Below are 17,866 nucleotides of genomic sequence, written 5' to 3'. Positions count from 1 at the left end.
CATTTCGGCCAAACAGGCTACACGGAAACTGCTTATGGAAATTGGCTTCTCTGCAACTGACATGTGTTCAGTACTATGGTGCAAGGTTTTTCAGCTTTGTCAGACGAAATGGCATAATCTCAGCACACACAACAAACTGCGTACCATTAAGGAGACTACGGATGTGTGGCAGTCCTCCATGCTGGCCTCTCGCAGGGGCTCTGTGGTTCTCTGCTGGCTCTACATTGGCCATGCTTGGGTGACACACGGCTACCTCCTGTGCTGTGGTGACCCACCTCAGTGTTGGTGCGGCACCTGGCTGACAGTGGCCCATATCTTGGTGGGCTGTCCTTTGGCTGCCCTGCGATAGACTCTTCAGTTATCGGACTCGTTGCCATTAATTTTAGCTGACAGCGCCTCATCAGCTAATTTAGTTTTATGTTTTATATGTGACGGTGGGTTTTATCTTTCTATATAAGTTTTAGCACATGTCCTTTGTCCCTTTGTGGTCTCCACTCTAATGCTTTTAAGGTGGATGTTTTAATGTGCCGCAGAGTGGCTGGCTTTTCCTTTTTATTCTCATGGTTGGCCAGCCATGGCCATCTGCTCTCTTGTTTTTACCCCTTCTACCTGTTTCTTGCTTCTCTCTATGGTTTTATTTTCCTGTTTTGTCCATAGTAGTGTAGGTTGTTGTTCTGTCATTCTTCTGGTTCTTCCTTTCTCCTGTTATTGTGCTGTACATCTGCATTCTTTTCTTCTTTCCCTTGTGTAATTATTTTACCGGGAACAAGGGACCGATGACCTCGCAGTTAGGTCCCCCCCCTTCCCTCCCCCAGCTTTTAAACCAACCAACCACAACCAACCAATCAAATTTTGTCCAAATGGCGCGTTAGATCATCAGAATCCTGAGGTGGTTGGAGAACCCTGCCAATAATGCTCCAAATGTTCACAACTGGGGAGAGATCCGACGACCCTGTTGGCCAAGCTAGAATTTAGCAAGCATGAAGGCAAGCAATAGAACCTCTCGCCATGTGCAGGTAGGGGTTATCTTGCTGAAATGAAAGCCCAGGATGGCTTGGCATGGAAATGGAAATGCCATTTGGCTAGGGCCTCCCGTCGGGTAGACCGTTCTCCTGGTGCAAGTCTTTCAAGCAGATACCACGTTAGGTATGACATTCTGTCATGCTGACCACTCAGCTACCATGGGCGGAATGCTTGGGATGAAGGGCAACAAATTGATGTGTAGAATATCGCTGACATACTGTTGTGCTGTAAGGGTGCCAAGGATGACAGCCAAAGTCCTGCTATGAAAAGAATTGACACCCCAGACCATCACTCCTGATTGTTGGGCCATATGGCAGGCAACAGTCAGGTTGCTATCCTACTGCTGTCCAAATTATCTCCAGAGACGTCTTTGGTCTAAAATATTATTGACTGGAGTGTAATGGTGTTCACTGATGAGTCTTGCTTCAAATTGAGCCCCATCGACCAGCCGAAACATCTGGAGATGCACCGGACAGCCATGAGATACCAAACTGACTCTCGCCCGCCATACAACCCAATAATCAGGAGTGATGATCTGAAGCGCCATCTCTTTTCGTAGCAGGACCTCTTTGGTTGGCATCTGTGGCACCCTTACAGTAGAACAGTACAGCAGTAGTGTATGCCTCGTTTCATTGCCCTTCATGGCAAGCCATCCTGGGCTTACATTTCAGCAAGGTAATGCCTTCCTGCACATGATGAGAGTTTCTGCTGCTTGTCTTCGTGCTTGCAAAATCCTACCTTGGCCACAAGGTCATTGGATCTCTCCTCAATTGAGAATGTTTGGGGCATTGTGGATAGTCCCCTCCAACCATTTTGGGATTTTGACAGTCTAATGTGTCAGTTGAACAGAATTTGGTATGATATCCTTCAGGAGGATGTCCAGCAACTCTGTCAATCAATGCCAAGCTGAATAACTGCTTGCATAAGGGCCAGAGAGAGACCAATGCATTACTGACTTGCTTTCTCTTGGATAAATTATCCAGTTTCTCTGAAACTGTACTCATTTGTTTGTCTGTATATTTACATCACATCTATCAATTTCTGCCCCATTCAGGTAATACCTTCGTGGTGTGTCGTCTTTTTTGTCTTAGAGTGTATTAAATTGAGTTTGTCACCAGTATTGCATCCTCACACTGCTACATGTAGTTTTTCATTTTTCTTTTCTGTGATCAGATAATATGTAGTTTTCTAATTTACTGGTTTCTGAGACAGTGATACAGTAGGAGAAATGTAATGTCAAGCTTTTATTGCTATTGCTAGTTTTAAATTTATTGATGTTCCACTGAAAAGAAGTAATTACTGTTTACAGGCATTTAGCGGGTGAGATTGCAAAGGAATGGTCGGATGTGAATAGTGAAGATACAGGATTGAAGCAGAAGTTAATTGGATTAGCTCATCAAATAGTTCGGTATCATATGGCTCACAATGCTGAAGCAGAGGCATGTGATCTTCTGATGGAGATTGAACAGCTTGATATGTTGGAACAATATGTCGATGAAAGTGCATATCCTCGTGTTTGTCTGTATCTTAGCAGGTACTGTATCATATATTACATACTGAATCTAGCTTTCTCTAAGATGATAAATGTTTTCCCTTTAGGGAAGTATATGCTGCACTGAATATTTGTTAAAACTTAAATGTTTATGTATCATCTGGACTGAAAGGAGGCTCTCATACCTTTTGTGGGAAGTATGCTGCCAATTTACAGCATGTCTCATTGACTGACTCGGAGCTCTGATTTTCCATTAGTTATTCCTCATACTTAGCAAATTCTGCAGACATTCTCTTATAATTCTGAAGTTGTGGCTAATTCAAAATAGCTGTTATGATCTTTCTCCCATGGATGCAAGACCTGCAGCATCATGGGAGAGCTTCTGTGTAGTTTCAAAAGCTTTTGAAGATTTGGAGAATAACTAGGGGAAAATTGCCATTTTGTCAGTTCATGAAGCATGCTCAGATGGCGCAATCGGAGCAATGTGTGTGAAAGGTGTTCCTGGCATAAGGTTTTAATTTTTCTCACATTGTTTAATCCTCCTTCATCAAGTGAAGCTGCTTATTCTTGTATTCTGGAGTAGAAGATTAAATCTCCATATAACCACTTATATATAAATTTTCATTTGTTACTATAAACCACTTCAGTTGAATTTCAGGATGGTTCCTTGAACAAACAAGATTATGACAGAATTCTTTCCGCATCCATTTTCATTCCAACTTGAACTGAGCTTCTAATGATCTCGAGCATGTAGAGATGTTTGCTGAAGCCTTTTCTTTGTACCCTGTCTGGCCTTTCCACCGATCTTTCCCACAACTGTGCTCACCCTTCTTTCTGATCCAGAATTTATCCTTTGTTTCATGTTTCATATGAAAAAGTTTTCAAGATTTCTGAAGGGAAGAAGATTGTAAAATATGTTTGGCATTGGTTGAATTCACTTTTTTCTAGTTCTGATGTATGTTTCACTTTTCTAGGCACTTCTTTATGAAAAAATTACTGGTCTTCTCTCCCAGTGTACATAGTTGTGTAGAGAATAGAAGTATACAGTCAAGTTTTGTTGGCAGAGGGATCTTTGTCTATGATGAATGAATTTTATCATATGATGTGACTAAGCAGAAATTGTATGGTTGCTATGTTGTCTACAGGTGCATATTTCTGAACAGCTGTTGGTTTGTGTCCCAACTGCTCAATATATGTTGTGTTTCTTACATAGATTGGTATTATTCCCTGCTGATTGGGCCATTTTCTGGGTGCTGTTTTGGTTAAGAGCAATATTTCATCATGTTACCTGTGCAGGGAGCATACAGTTGAATGTAGAGAGTGTAAGAACAATTCCTTGAAACACAAATTGTGTTTTGTAGATACCTGAGTTGTAATTATGCTAACATTAGCCATATGTTCATGAGTAATATATTTATGGCGCATTGAAGTTTTATTTTTCACATGGTCTTAAAATAACGTAAGCAACTTATTGTTGGTACTGTTTGCAAGGCTTTTTAACAAGAAAAGAGATTTTCATTACTCTGTAGTGTTTTATTTCTTTGTTATCAAATAATATCCCATCTCAGGAGTATCATAGAAGACTTTATCAAAGTGATTTAATTCGGATTGTGGGACATTCAGTAGAGAGCATCAGTGCCTTTATCATATGGTTTGCTAACTGATAAGAATACAGACATTATGTGTTTACTGTAGTTAACACATCAAGGTTTTGTGTAGAGGGTAAGATTATAAAATTTTAACAAATGAAGAATACAGACATTATGTGTTTACTGTAGTTAACACATCAAGGTTTTGTGTAGAGGGTAAGATTATAAAATTTTAACAAATGGAGCTTGATACATTGCATGACTTACTAATTCTTGGTGGAATATAGTAAAGTTGTTCTACTAGAGAGTCAGTTTAACAGTATGTAAAAATACAGTATTTCACTTGTATGGATAAATGTGCGTACACGGATTTGGCTATTAGTTGATAACTTGATGTTGTGTTTCATGCCATTCATAAGTATAAATTAAATTGTGTTTCTTTTCGGTATCCAACCTTATGTAGACACATGTGAGAGTAGATTTTTGTAAGAATTTGAAGCTTAGAATGTAAGGAACTACAGCTGCAGTTAGTCACTTAATGGTATATTAGTCTATTTTCTAGTTCTGAGCCACTCCAGTTGCAGAGGTTTACACAAATCTGAAGATGAGTGTGAAATGGCTGGAAACTATCAATGAAAATAAGCTAAATATTTTGTTAATTTACTGGTAGCAAGTATTTATAGCTATAATTGATTTGAGATCCATAAAGAGATGCCTAATAAAGAATTCATTTTGGTGACATATAATTTCTTGGTATAAATCAGATGAACATGCATTATTTAGTTGTGCTGCTTTCTAAAAGGAAGCTATTTCAACATAGAAATGAACTGGGATGTCATCAAAAGGTTTGTGAGCTGAATGGAAATGGATATCTTACTTGTCTGTGTGAAAACCATTTCATGTGAACATTGCCTTGCATTTCCAGAGTGTATCAGTTTGGTAGAAGTCTGCTGTGTAATTTTTTTTTTTTTATTGCTAGCTGAAAGTTTCAGATGTAAATACGAAATGAAAAGAAAGTAAGGGAAAGTTTTGACTATTTATTCTTGTTTGAAAAAGAAATAGTTGTTCATAACTTTCCAACTCATCTCAATAAAGAATTTTTTGTATCCTAAAGAATGTTCTTACTGTGCAAGAATTTTGTGGTAGTATAATGGAATGTGAACCAAAATGCTATTTTTTAAAATAACTGTCTATTACTTTAAAGTTTATTTATTTAAGACAAAAAACTTTTTGGACCTACGAGTTGACTTTGTCTGCTTGTAGGATATGTTCTGAAGGAAATCAACAGTGTTCTTGTGGTTTCTTGTCCTGCTCTTCATTTGTTGTAAATTCTTTTCATCTCAGATGGGGTGTTACACTATTCAAACTAATTGAGATAGCATGTTTGGGTTTAGTAAATAACTGCTTTTAAATATGAAAATTAGTTTTTGTGCAACAATTTTTTTGGTGTTTTAGGCAGTCTACATTTTAAAGGGGAACACTGACTGCTGTAGAACATATCTGTTGCAATAGTGTGTCAGTGAGATAATTAATAGTCACTGACAGAATAGGTTCCATCATGAAGTGAAGTGCACCAAAATTACTTCGAGTGGTTGCACAATAACATTTAAACAGTTAATAATTTCTATAATTTGTAGACATTTTCATGATAATACTGCAGTTTTATCATAAACACACATACACACACAAAGTGTAGGTAACTCTGTACTTGTGGTATGCCGACAAAAATGCTGCACTGGCAGTGATTCACCTCCAGAGTTGTAGTATGTTATTTCTTGCAGTTAAGTTTTCTGTAGAGAAAGTAAATATGATATTTTTGATAGTTAAAAAGAAAAGAGGTAGATGCCGGGAGGATTCTGGCTACTGAAATGCATATAAATCTTTTGGATTAAGAAAAAAGGCACACTTTTTTTAGTATTATGACTTGGTTTCAGCTGCTAAGTATTTTTATTACTTCTCTAAAAATTATGTTGAAATTTTCATCTCTAAATAGCAATCAATTTGTAATAAACTACAGTGTTGAAATAAGTACAGGAAAAGTAATTGACCCCACTCAAAACATATGTAACTGACACATTTTTGTGGCTAACGAAAACTAAATAGAGCAAACAATGAACAGTTTGTTTTTATGTCCTAAGAGTACTTCTTATGCCATTTTGTTTTATTCACATTTAAAAGTTATATCAAAGAAGTGGGGTACATTTACAGTCCTTATATTGCTGAAGTAATTCATGAAAGTTGTCCATCACCCCCAGTCAGTCAATTTGTGTGCAATGAAAATGTTTTCTAGGGAAGTTATGTTTTTTAACTAATCAGTAGGCTGATGACTGTGATGGTACATGTTTGAGTTGAACATTGTGCAGAAAAAAATTGCACATTGATGACATCAATGACCAAAGTTACTTTACAATGAGATGTAATGGCCAGGGAACATCTACTTGAGGTAGATGTCCGCATAGCACATCAGTGTGTGGGCATGAAACCAAAAGTTATTTTGCTTTGCATTACAATGAGGTGCCATCATATTCCCCAATAACTATCAAAGTTCACAATCACTGTAACATTATCTTCTTTGAAGAAATGCAGACCCCCAGGTAGTGAAAACTGTTGCTTTGCACCATGTATTCAGCCAAAGATTATGCAAGAGTCATTTCTGCAGCTGATGAGGGTTGTGTGCCCAGTATCTGAAATTTTATTTGTTGATGTTCTTAAATGACATGAAGACTGTTTAACTGAGGCCAGACTTGTTGTGGTGTGGAAAGTACAGGTTTAATGAAGTTTAAAAAGTACACATAAAAGCTCTTTATGTCACTGTAAAAGATTCATTGTTTTTAAAAAAATCTCAATTGTTGTGGCAACAGAAAATGGCATGGCATTCACTTACGAATGCAATCTTCACTACCACCATAACCCCACCACTCTTAGAGTATTGGGCCTCAGAAATGGGTCAGTTATTTTACTGTATCATGAGCTGAGTGACTAACATGTTGAGCTTAAGCTATCAGTTTTGCAATGTTACTTAATTTACATAGTGTTTTGTTGTCAGTGCACTGTTTTATTGTGGTAATCTTATTTCTTCTCTTTCAGCTGTGTGCCATATGTAGCTGATCCAGAGAATACTACATTGTTACAAGCAACTCTTAAACTTTTTCGCCGTTTCAATCAATACCCACAAGCCTTGCGAGTTGCGATGCAACTAAATGACCATAATTTAATAGAAAAAATATTCACGTCTTGTCCTGATCTGTAAGTAATAAGTTATGGAATGTAATGTACACATTTAGAATTTATACAGATGGTTGTACTTCCGATGAGACAACCAGCCATCCACTAGATTACTGCAGCTCATTTCAAATTTATCGAGACAGATAAGACTTTGATCTAGTGTACCATTTCCTAAATGGCTTATGGTTTTATTAAAATAACTTTGTGATTGGCATTTCATCAAGTCAAGCGGTAAGGATCAACTGCCAGCCAATCATAGCTCTGTGTCAAGTGTCACATACTTGCTATGCTGTCTCTTGGGGATGTACCCGCAGAGCTTTGGCAAGTGTGGATAGCTGCAAGCCAGTAATATTCCCCTCCTCCCTCCCTTCACTCCCTCCATCTAATAAAATTTATCAAGCACAAAGTTATTTTGTTCGATCTATAGTTCAACTTTTTGTTTTCTGTTTGTGTTACTGTATAGGATAACTGTCAGGAGAGCTACAGTCACTGGGGAGATTCCCTAGTATTAAGTCAAGAACTGTGGCTGCATACTCAAACTTTTTGCATGTTCCTCATTTTCTACAGAACAAATGCTGTTGCTGATACTTTTGTGAAGGGCTGCAGGAAAGTCTTCATTTTTAAAAACCACTTGCTGCACAGAGACAATTTTCAATTTTTTAATCATAGGTCAGGCAGATTGTCAATAACTTATGAGTAAAGGGCACCACTCACTGATAAGCAAAGGCGTTGAGTCATTCATGCGTGCCCGCACCTCCCCCAGCCCACACACACACACACACACACACACACACACACACACACACACACACACACACACACACACAGATTTAAATATGCTGGCAAAATGTTGGGGCACAGAGTGAGGTGCTCGTTCCTTTTCATATGTCTTCGCAACATTATCCCCAGATATTTAAACGAGATGACTGTGTCAAGCAGGATGCTGCTAATGCTGTGTCTGAACAGGTTTGTTTTCCCTACTCATCTGCTTTAACTTACATTTTTCGGGATTTAGTGCCAGCTGCCATTGGTCACACCAAGTTTGTCTAGGTCAGTCATTGATCTTCAATACCTTCCTGTACACCACAGCATCGTCAGCAATCTGTCACAGATTGCTGCCGACCCTTTCCGCCAGATCATTTATGTTTATATAAAATAGCAATGGTCCTATCACACTTACCTGAGACACCCCTAATGTTACCCCTGTCTCTGATGAACACTCGCCGTCAAGGACAACATACTGAGTCCTGTTACTTAAGTAGTCTTTGAGCCAGTCACATATCTAGGAGCCTATTCCATATCCTAGAACCTTCATTAACAGTCTGTAGTTTCCAGAAGATAGCAAGTTTTCATTCTTATTTGTATGTGCCTGTCGATGACTCAGTGCCTCTGCTATTCAGAGTGGGACTCCTTTACTCCTAAACAGGTTTTTAACCAGGTCTTTTCTAATTGTAAGGCAGATACGATAACATAAGAAGCTGCATTTATTTCATTATTTATGAAAGTGTTATTTTAGGTATCCATGTGTGTAATCGAGACATCACTCCATTATGCAAGTGCAACGTGAAATTTCTTGGCCTGGCATTGAAATAACATTTTCTCCCAAATGCTCTTACATTTTGAGATTGTTTCCTTTTAAACCTCTATATATTGTCCAACATTTTTCCAGTGAGTAGATTCCATGCCAGAATTGTAATGCCAAGAGATCTACCTCCTCTTTGGACTCATATTGTTTCCAGCTATAAATTCCTTTAGATGTGCACATTAGTAAAAGTGCAAGGACATCATACTTGGTGATTTGGGGTGTATGTTCTAGTGATTCATACTTTAACCTGTAAGGGCAGATGGATTTCCCAGTTAAAAGAACCCTCCTCCTCACCACTTTTGCAATAATCTGGGCAGTTTTTCTCATATTTTTCACTACAGTTGATCATGACCTGTGAAGTTCGCAGCTCGTGGTCTAGTGGCTAGCGTTGCTGCCTCTGGATCACCGGGTCCCAGGTTTGATTCCCGGCCGGCTTGCGGATTTTCTCTGCCTGGGGACTGTGTGTTTGTGTTGTCCTCATCAATTCATCATTATTTGTGACAATGATTAGACTGGACTGTGTTCAAAAATTGGGCTGTGTAAAAAATTGAGACTTTGTATGGGTGCCGATGATCCTACAGTTGAGCGCCCCACAAACCACACATCATCTGACCCGTGAAATATTTATCACTGTTTTACCCTTTGCACGGTAAGCAAGAAGGTGAATTTTTATGCACCAGTCCGCAGCTCGTGGTCGTGCGGTAGCGTTCTCCCTTCCCGCGCCCGGGTTCCCGGGTTCGGTTCCCGGCGGGGTCAGGGATTTTCTCTGCCTCGTGATGACTGGGTGTTGTGTGATGTCCTTAGATTAGTTAGGTTTAAGTAGTTCTAGGGGACTGATGATTATAGATGTTAAGTCCCATAGTGCTCAGAGCCAATTGAACCATTTTTTATGCACCACATCAAATATAGTCATAATAGTTCTGTAATATGAAATAAAAGCCACCTTTTTTGTGCAGAACCAACAGCCTGGACAAATCATGTTTGCTTCTCCTCTGTGTTCAGTCATATTAACACAATATCATGGTTTGCACTTTCATGGTTTCACCTGTGGTTGCGATTTTGAGACTCCTTTTTGTGGATAATCTGCAAGAGAAATATGGCTACATTTAAACTCAGTTGCCCATTTCTTTATTGTTGGAAAGTAAAGGGTAGACTCCTTGTAAACTTGCTCTAATTTTGGATTCATTTTTGTTGTTGATAAATCATTGGAGACAATGATTTTGAGTGTCATAGTGGTGTTCTAGTTAATTCATTGGATTGAAACGTCCAGTACATGACTGCTGTAGACAGCTTTAGAAACAGGACTATTCAAAAAATCAAATTGATGTTCGATTTGCATTGTTAAACAACATTTAGCCGTATAAAAAAATTCATTGATCGGCTACACCATCTATATGCCAGGTGAAAAAGTTTTCGTCTTGTCTTCAAATATGGTCTTTTGACATGGATTCTATCCAATTTTACAAGGGCTTATCCAAGTAAGTTGCAGTAGAAGTTGTACCACAAGGTGCCTCATATTCTGTAATGTCATGCTTACATTTATGTGTTAAAATCATCATTCATTTCAACTGTAATCTGAATTTTTCATCCAGGGAGTTAATATTTTTTGTTTTCATAGACTTAGGCAGAGAAATGTTCATAGTTTCCTAATGAAATCTCCAGCCCAGTTTTCATATCATTTGGTTCCACCAGCACATCATGTACACTAAATAGGTTTTCCTGTGTAATATTTAAATTTTGAAATCTGTGTGTAGTGTGTTGTCAGCAATCACTTTAATTACACCCTGTCATTTTCCCATCTACACTCTTCAGCATCCATCTGTCACTTAGCTGCCCCCACAAGTCCTGCTTCAAAGCTATCTGAAAAGACATAATATGTGACCTAGAGAAGTCATACACTACTACTTCAGTGTCAGTCACTGGTCTTTCACAAAGCAAACCAGAGATACTTTTATTTTGGAAAACGGTGTTCTTGACAATACTGCTGGCCCTTCATCTTTCTTCATGTGAACAATTGGTAAGTAACGCAGTTCAGTATTATTTGTTTATTGTGAATTCCTGTATTCAGATGTTGATCAAAGGTAAACTGCAAGGTCCACACAGATGTGATGAAATAACCAACTGCTGTTTGTACATGCAAGGGCTTAGGAATATATCTCTCGTGTCATGGGTCCACACTTCTTGTTTTTCTCTTCTTTCTTTTTTCCCTGCATTCTAGGCATCAGTTTTTTCTCTCCATAAGTCTGAAAATGGTGGTAATTTTTATTTTAGTGACAGAAATTCCCTAGATGTGTTTGGTGGTGTTTTATGTGAGAAAGATTTCTTATTAATCGAATTCGCCATGGGAACTAATTTTCCCCATAAACTGACAAGAACACAATTTTAATAAATTTCATGATTGTTATGTATTTATATTTCAGTGCAGCTCAGACTATAAATTCTAAGTTACCGGATTCAGTCTTCAATTAGCCCTACTTTTATCTGTTACTTATCTTTTCACACCTCTAGCAATGATATATTAATGTGAAAAATGCCATTGGCAAGTTGTGCTGTAGCTGGGAGTCCATGTTAGACTCCATGTTCCCCTACAACTAGCTTGGTAAGTCAGTTTGAAGGTTGGAGAAAGGTAGGCATGTATCACCTCCAACGTTACCATGCCTAGTAAAGCACTGTAGTGTTAAAATCGTATTTATATTTCATGCAAAATTTGTTAAGTGAAGTACCTCTCAGACTTTTTTATTGTACTTCATTTTTTTTTTCTAAATTTGTGGCATTTTCTTTATGCCAATTGAGTATCTGGTGCATTATTTATTTTTGCACAGCTTTAATTCCTTGTGACCTTATTTATTGTTACTATATATTATGTTTTGAATTTATTTTTGAGTGTTCATTGAGATACTATATATGATGTGAAGTGTTTGTGAATAAAACATTGCATATTTTGTTGTTGTTTCTATAGGTCCGTCCAGAAACAGTTGGCGTTTATGCTGGGAAGGCAGCAGGTGTATTTAGAGTTGAATGAAAATATGCCAGAGTATGATGACTTAGTGGAAATAATGTCCAATTCACACTTAAACAATCATTTCTTGAGCTTAGCGAGAGAGGTAAAACATTTATTAAATTGCCAGATACATTTTAAAAATGTCAGTTAAGTGGTATGTTTTGTGGAATAATTTCATTTGATAGAATAACTTTCTAATATTATTTAAGCGTTGCTAACATGTAGATTCAAAAATTTCTTCTCTTATTTCTTAATTTCTTTTCCTTATTGAAGTATTACTATCCCAAGCACAATCAGTATGTGTGAGAATTTTATTTCAGTTTTTGCTTTGTGCATTCATATGTGTGTCAAAAAAAAAAAAAAAAAAAAAAAAGGTATGAGATTCTTTTATTGTAATTTACAGTTCGGGTCACTCAAATGGTAGCATTAACTGATTTTGACTTCTTAGCCAGCCTTCATCAGATGATCTGTTTAAAAAGAAAGGAAAGGAAGGATAGTAAAATGCTAAGAAGCTAAATTACAAAGTCAAACAAACTTTTACAAACAACTATGCCCACTTAAATATGTTACATAGCAACTGAACAGGCCAGGAGAGGCACACATGATGGAAACGCATCTGCACACTGGGGTCGACTATAAGCAGGTTAAATGAAGCCCACCCACTTTTAGTAATTCCTAGGTGACATACCCCAATAGGTAAGTATTTTACTTTGAGAATGGCATATCTCACAATCAGTTTTAGATTGTGGAGATTTCTTTTCCATTATGGTCCTGTCACATTAATGTGACCTCTGCCTATGTTTGACATCAACATGCAGTAAACACTCACAGATGACAGATAGCAGTACTAGCAGTGGAAGGTATATAAAGCACGTTAGGGGATGAGGAAAACGGTGGAGTTGTTATCTTAATTTGGAAACAGGGCGATTTATCTGATATTCAAAAGGGCACGATCATTGGCTTTTGGACCAAGGGTGGAAGCATTTCTGAAACAACTGAGTTTATTTGTTAACTGTTCCTGTGCTGCTAAGGTTAAAGTATATGTGCATGGCAAAGTGGCACTATCTGAACCCAGCACTGAGGCAGCTGTGGTGCACCACATGCTGTAGATGACAGGGATGAACGACAGCTGCGGACATGTGTACAGGTGACCAGATGTGCAACTGTTGAGAAACTGACCATCCAGATGAACCAAAGGAGTAGCAGCAGTGTCTCCTCAGTGACTGTTCAGTGAACACTGCCTCTGGAGCAGGTGCCTGGTTAATTTTTGAAAAGGATAGATTGCTGTTCACCACATAGTCACAGACAGGCCCAGTGAGAGAAAGACAAATTGTTTTCATTGTGTCTTTCTGTAACTCAATGCCTCCTTATGTGATTAGCAGGGAGTCTGTCCTTTCCGTATTGTTGTTATGCCACCCTGAACTTTCCGTTGTTTAATACTAATTTTTAGCACACAAAGTGGATAATGAAGATAGTGAAGTTGCCATACATACTAATAATGTTTGCAGATATTCCCATATAAAATTACATTGAGGCAGTGAACTCTCATTGTACACACATAAAAAAAGTTTCGCACCAACCCGGTTCCTAGAACTCCTGAAGATAGACATTGACTGTGGATATTGTATCACAGACATAGTCCCTTTGAGTGTTCAGAGATGTCACTAAACCCGCCCAAACCATGCATGAGCAGTGCCTGTTAGACAGAGGGGGTCCGACAGCCGATCAGTTCCAGTCATTCCACCAAGGAGGTGGTACACGGCCCATGTTGTCTGTTGTTCAACCATGCCTGGATGGTCGGTACCACGGTTTGACTGTGTCCACATTGTTACTTTGCACCAGGATGGGCTCTCTACGAGGGAAGTGTCCAGGAGTCTCGGAGTGAACCAAAGTGGTGATGTTTGGACATGGAGGAGATACAGAGAAAAAGGAACTATCGGCGACATGCCTCGCTCAGGCCGCTCAAGGACTACTATTGCAGTGGATGACCACTACCTACAGATTGTAGCTCGGAGGAACCCTGACAGCAACGCCACCATGTTGAATAATGCTTTTCGTGCAGCCACAGGATGTCGTGTTACGACTCAAACTGTGTGTGGTAGACTACATGATGGGCAACTTCACTCCCGACATTCACGGCGAGGTCCAAGTTTGCAATCACGACACCATGCAGCGTGGTACAGATGGGCCAAACAACATGCCGAATGGACCGCTCAGGATTGGCATCAAGTTCTCTTCACCATTGAGTGTCGCATATGCCTCCAACCAGTCAATCGTCAGAGACTTGTTTGGAGGCAATCTGGTCATGCAGAATGCCTTAGACACGCTGTCCAGTGATTACAGCAAGGTGGAGGTTCCCTGCTGTTTTGGGGTGGCATTATGTGGTGCCGACGTATGCTGCTGGTGGTCTTGGAAGGCGTAAATGGCTGTACAATATGTGAATGCCATCCTCCAGCCGATAGTGCAACCATATCGGCAGCATATTGGTGAGGCATTTGTCTTCATTGACATCAATTTGCACCCCCATCATGTACATCTTGTGAATGACTTCCTTCAGGATAATGACATTGCTCAATTAGAGTGGCCAGCATGTTCTCCAGACAAGAACCCTATTGAACATGCCTGGGATAGATTGAAAAGGGCTGTTATGGACAACGTGATCCACCAACCACTCTGAGGGATCTACGCTGAATCGCCATTGAGGAATGGGACAATCTGGACCAACAGTGCCTTGATGAACTTGTGGATAGTATGCCACAACAAATACAGGCATGCATCAATGCAATAGGCGTGCTCTGGGTATTAGAGATACTGGTGTGTACAGCAATCTGGACCACCACCTCTGAAGGTCTTGCTGTGTGGTGGTAAAACATGCTGTGTGTGGTTTTCATGAGCAATAAAAAGGGCGGAAATGATGTTTATGTTGATCTCTATTCCAGTTTTCTCTATATGGTCCGGAATTCTCGGAACAGAGATGATGCAAAACTTTTTTTGATGTGTGTAAATGTCTGTGGTGTATAAACTAAGTCACATATCTATTACTTGCTATAATCTATATTCTTTTGGAGAATCAGTTTGAAGTTTGTCATACACAAATCTGTTGTGAAAGTCATGCCAAAATTTGATTTTAGTAAATCCTGTCAAATTGGATTTCTAGTGCTTAGTCTACAACTTGCATAGCAATGAAAAGGATTCTAATGAAGTTAAACAGGTTTACTTGGTAGTTATGGGATTTCATCTTCAGGATCTATTTGTTAACCCTCAAGTTTTGTCATGAGATGGTCCTGTAATGATTTGCATTGACACTTAGTCACAAGGATCTTGTCTAATGATAACAGATGTATTTTCATGACAGTTTACTGACCAATGAGATAAGTATTTCAGCTTTGGTGTCAAATGGATGCAATAACTTCTTCATATATGCATCTTCATATTTTCACGGCACAAAGACTGATCCATAAAATTTCAGGCGTGCAGCCGCATAAATTCAACTTCTTCTTTTAATGGGCACTCTATGGTGTATGATAACGTCAAAGTTTTAGCCTCGACTTCATCTTCCTGGCACTCAGTAGCGAAGGAAGCAATTGAAATTCAGTTGGTGAAGAATTTAATTAATAGAGATAGTGGTTTCAGCTTGGGGAAATCATGGAATCCGGCATTTTATGTAATAAAATCACAAAGATGTTGTGACAGTGCAGCTCGCAGTGATACATCTATATCACCATGTGGATTGACTGCATGTCTACATATTTTCAGCCCTCTGCCACTAAAGGGCTCTGAATTGCAGATCATGTAACATGGTGTTGTGTAGCGTAACTATGTCAGTGCATGCTGTAATCCAGTTTCGAATTCAAAGAGTTTGTCCACACGTAGTGCACCACACCAAACAAGTGCTGTAACATCTGGAACAAAATCTGACATCTTGTGTTCACTGTCATTCATCATCCTCCATACAGTTCTGACTTGACCCCATCCAATTTTCATGTTTCCAAACTTGAAGAACACCTTTGAGGACATCACTTTGATAGTGATGAAGCAGTGCTAGCAGAGGTGAGGTTGTGGCTCCATCAGCAAAGTCAAACATTCTGTTCTGATGGTCTCAACTAACTTCTCTCTCGTTAAGAGAAAGGTGTTCATTACCAGGGTGACTATGTTGAGAAATAAATATGTAAACATGTAGAATAATGATGTAGAATGTTAAAGATTTTTTTAATGTATGGAGTCTTCTGTTAATTCTTCGTAGAAGAATTCCGTATTTAAGGTTGAATAACAAGTACACTGTTTTTTTGGTCTAATGATTTTTGTTTATTTCAAACTTGTTTTGGGCTTATTGGGCCAGCTTCAGGAAACAAGTGACTAGCATCTGAATGGGACACTAGTTCTTAGGTAAGCGACCATCATAAACCAAGAGACAATCCACTTCCATGGAGTGTTGTACATCAAATTTGTTTCTTAATGTTGAAATTACACTTTACACAATGGACTTTATTAAGCACAATAAATAATTAAACTACACAATATTACAGGTTGAATGGTTATAACACTAAATTTTGTGAAGTCTTGACATTGGATGAGAAACTGTTAAACAGAGTCTGTCTGCTTAGCTAGGTGGCAATGTGCTCACCTCCCATGCAGGTGGGACCGGGTTTGGTTCCCGGCCAAGTTGGAGATTTTCTCCACTCGGGGACTGGGTGTTGTGTTGTCCTCATCATCCTCTCGTCCTCATCTCTGCCCAATGTGGCATCGACTGAAATAAGACTTGCACATGGCGGCTGGACTTCCCCGGATGGGGCCTCCTGACCAATGATGCCATACGCTCATTTCCATTTCCATTTGTTAAACAGAGCACTCTTCATTTATGTTGTGCAACAATCATGTTTTAGTTTGTTAATTACATTTTATGCAATGGGCAATATTGAACCTGGTGCTTGGTTAAAATACACAATATTACAGTATTACAAGTTATGGTGTTGAAATTTGTGGGGTAAGCAAGGTAAGGAATAGGAAATTATTGTATTTTAATTTTGTGTAGCAGTATGTGTCACTGTGGCAATGTGAGTAAGTGGTTGGTTGATTACATCATTTGAAGCTTAAGAGTGGGGATGTGCTCAGCTGTAAATTATCATTTAGAACCAGCTGGGGATTTTGAGCTACATGTTTGTTAATCTCAAGTGCTTCTAACAGGCTTAGTTTTATTCCCGTGTTGGCTATATGTAGTACTTCCATGTGGACTGGGTATCTGTGTCCTTCCTTCAATACATGTTTGGTAAAGGTGGAGTCTGACGTAAGTAATCTCCAGTCGTTTTTGTGTTCAATCAGCCAAATTATTATGGCCCTGCCTGTCTGTCTGACAAATATACACAGTTTGTCGCAGTCATTGCAAGTGATTTTATAAACACAACTGTTACTTAACAAATCTGTTTTGTCCTTTCTGTTGAATGGTGTATGAGCTGCAGTGCATCTCACACAAAATGAACTTTTGTAATTGCAGGATATGAGGGTTTTGGCTAAATATGGAAAGCACACCAGTTGGTTTTAGATATGACTGGTGCTGCAGTGGAAGCATACACAAAGGGCAAACATTTTTGTCTTTTCTTTCTTCTTCTTCTTCTTCTACATCTTTTTGTAAGGCTGTTGTCAATTAATTCACAGCTGTAGCCATTGGTTGATGCAATACATTTTATGGTGTCTGATTGTGGTTCATATAAGGCGAAGCACCAGGGAGTGATATTGAGTGTTGTGAACATGAGGGCATTACCGTGTCTGCTGTGGTAGATTTTCTGTAAATTTTGAAACTGTGTGTGTTTGTAGTGATATTTAAGGGATTTTTCACCTATCTCCATGGTGAACTGTGTGTTTTTCTTGGAATGTGTTCAGTTGTCTTTTGGTATCAGTCCACAGACACAGTACATCATCTACATATCAGTACCAATATTTGATACTATCACTGA

General features: G+C 38.8%; 1 protein-coding gene across 2 annotated transcripts in view; it reads left to right on the top strand.

Annotated features, from left to right (window-relative positions):
• LOC124721110 (26S proteasome non-ATPase regulatory subunit 2) overlaps positions 1-17,866 on the top strand; it is a 124,232-nt gene that overhangs the window by 17,025 nt on the left and 89,341 nt on the right. For both annotated transcript variants that reach the window (XM_047245928.1, XM_047245927.1), the window contains exons 4-6: positions 2,333-2,557; positions 7,192-7,350; positions 11,874-12,018. In XM_047245928.1, coding sequence (XP_047101884.1) covers positions 2,333-2,557; positions 7,192-7,350; positions 11,874-12,018 — 529 coding nt within the window. The remainder of the gene's footprint in view (positions 1-2,332; positions 2,558-7,191; positions 7,351-11,873; positions 12,019-17,866) is intronic.

This window comes from Schistocerca piceifrons, chromosome X, assembly GCF_021461385.2.
Source record: "Schistocerca piceifrons isolate TAMUIC-IGC-003096 chromosome X, iqSchPice1.1, whole genome shotgun sequence".
Classification (NCBI taxonomy): Eukaryota; Metazoa; Arthropoda; class Insecta; order Orthoptera; family Acrididae; genus Schistocerca; species Schistocerca piceifrons.
The sequence above is the reverse complement of the archived record's forward strand: the minus strand, read 5'-3'. Positions and strand labels throughout refer to the sequence as shown.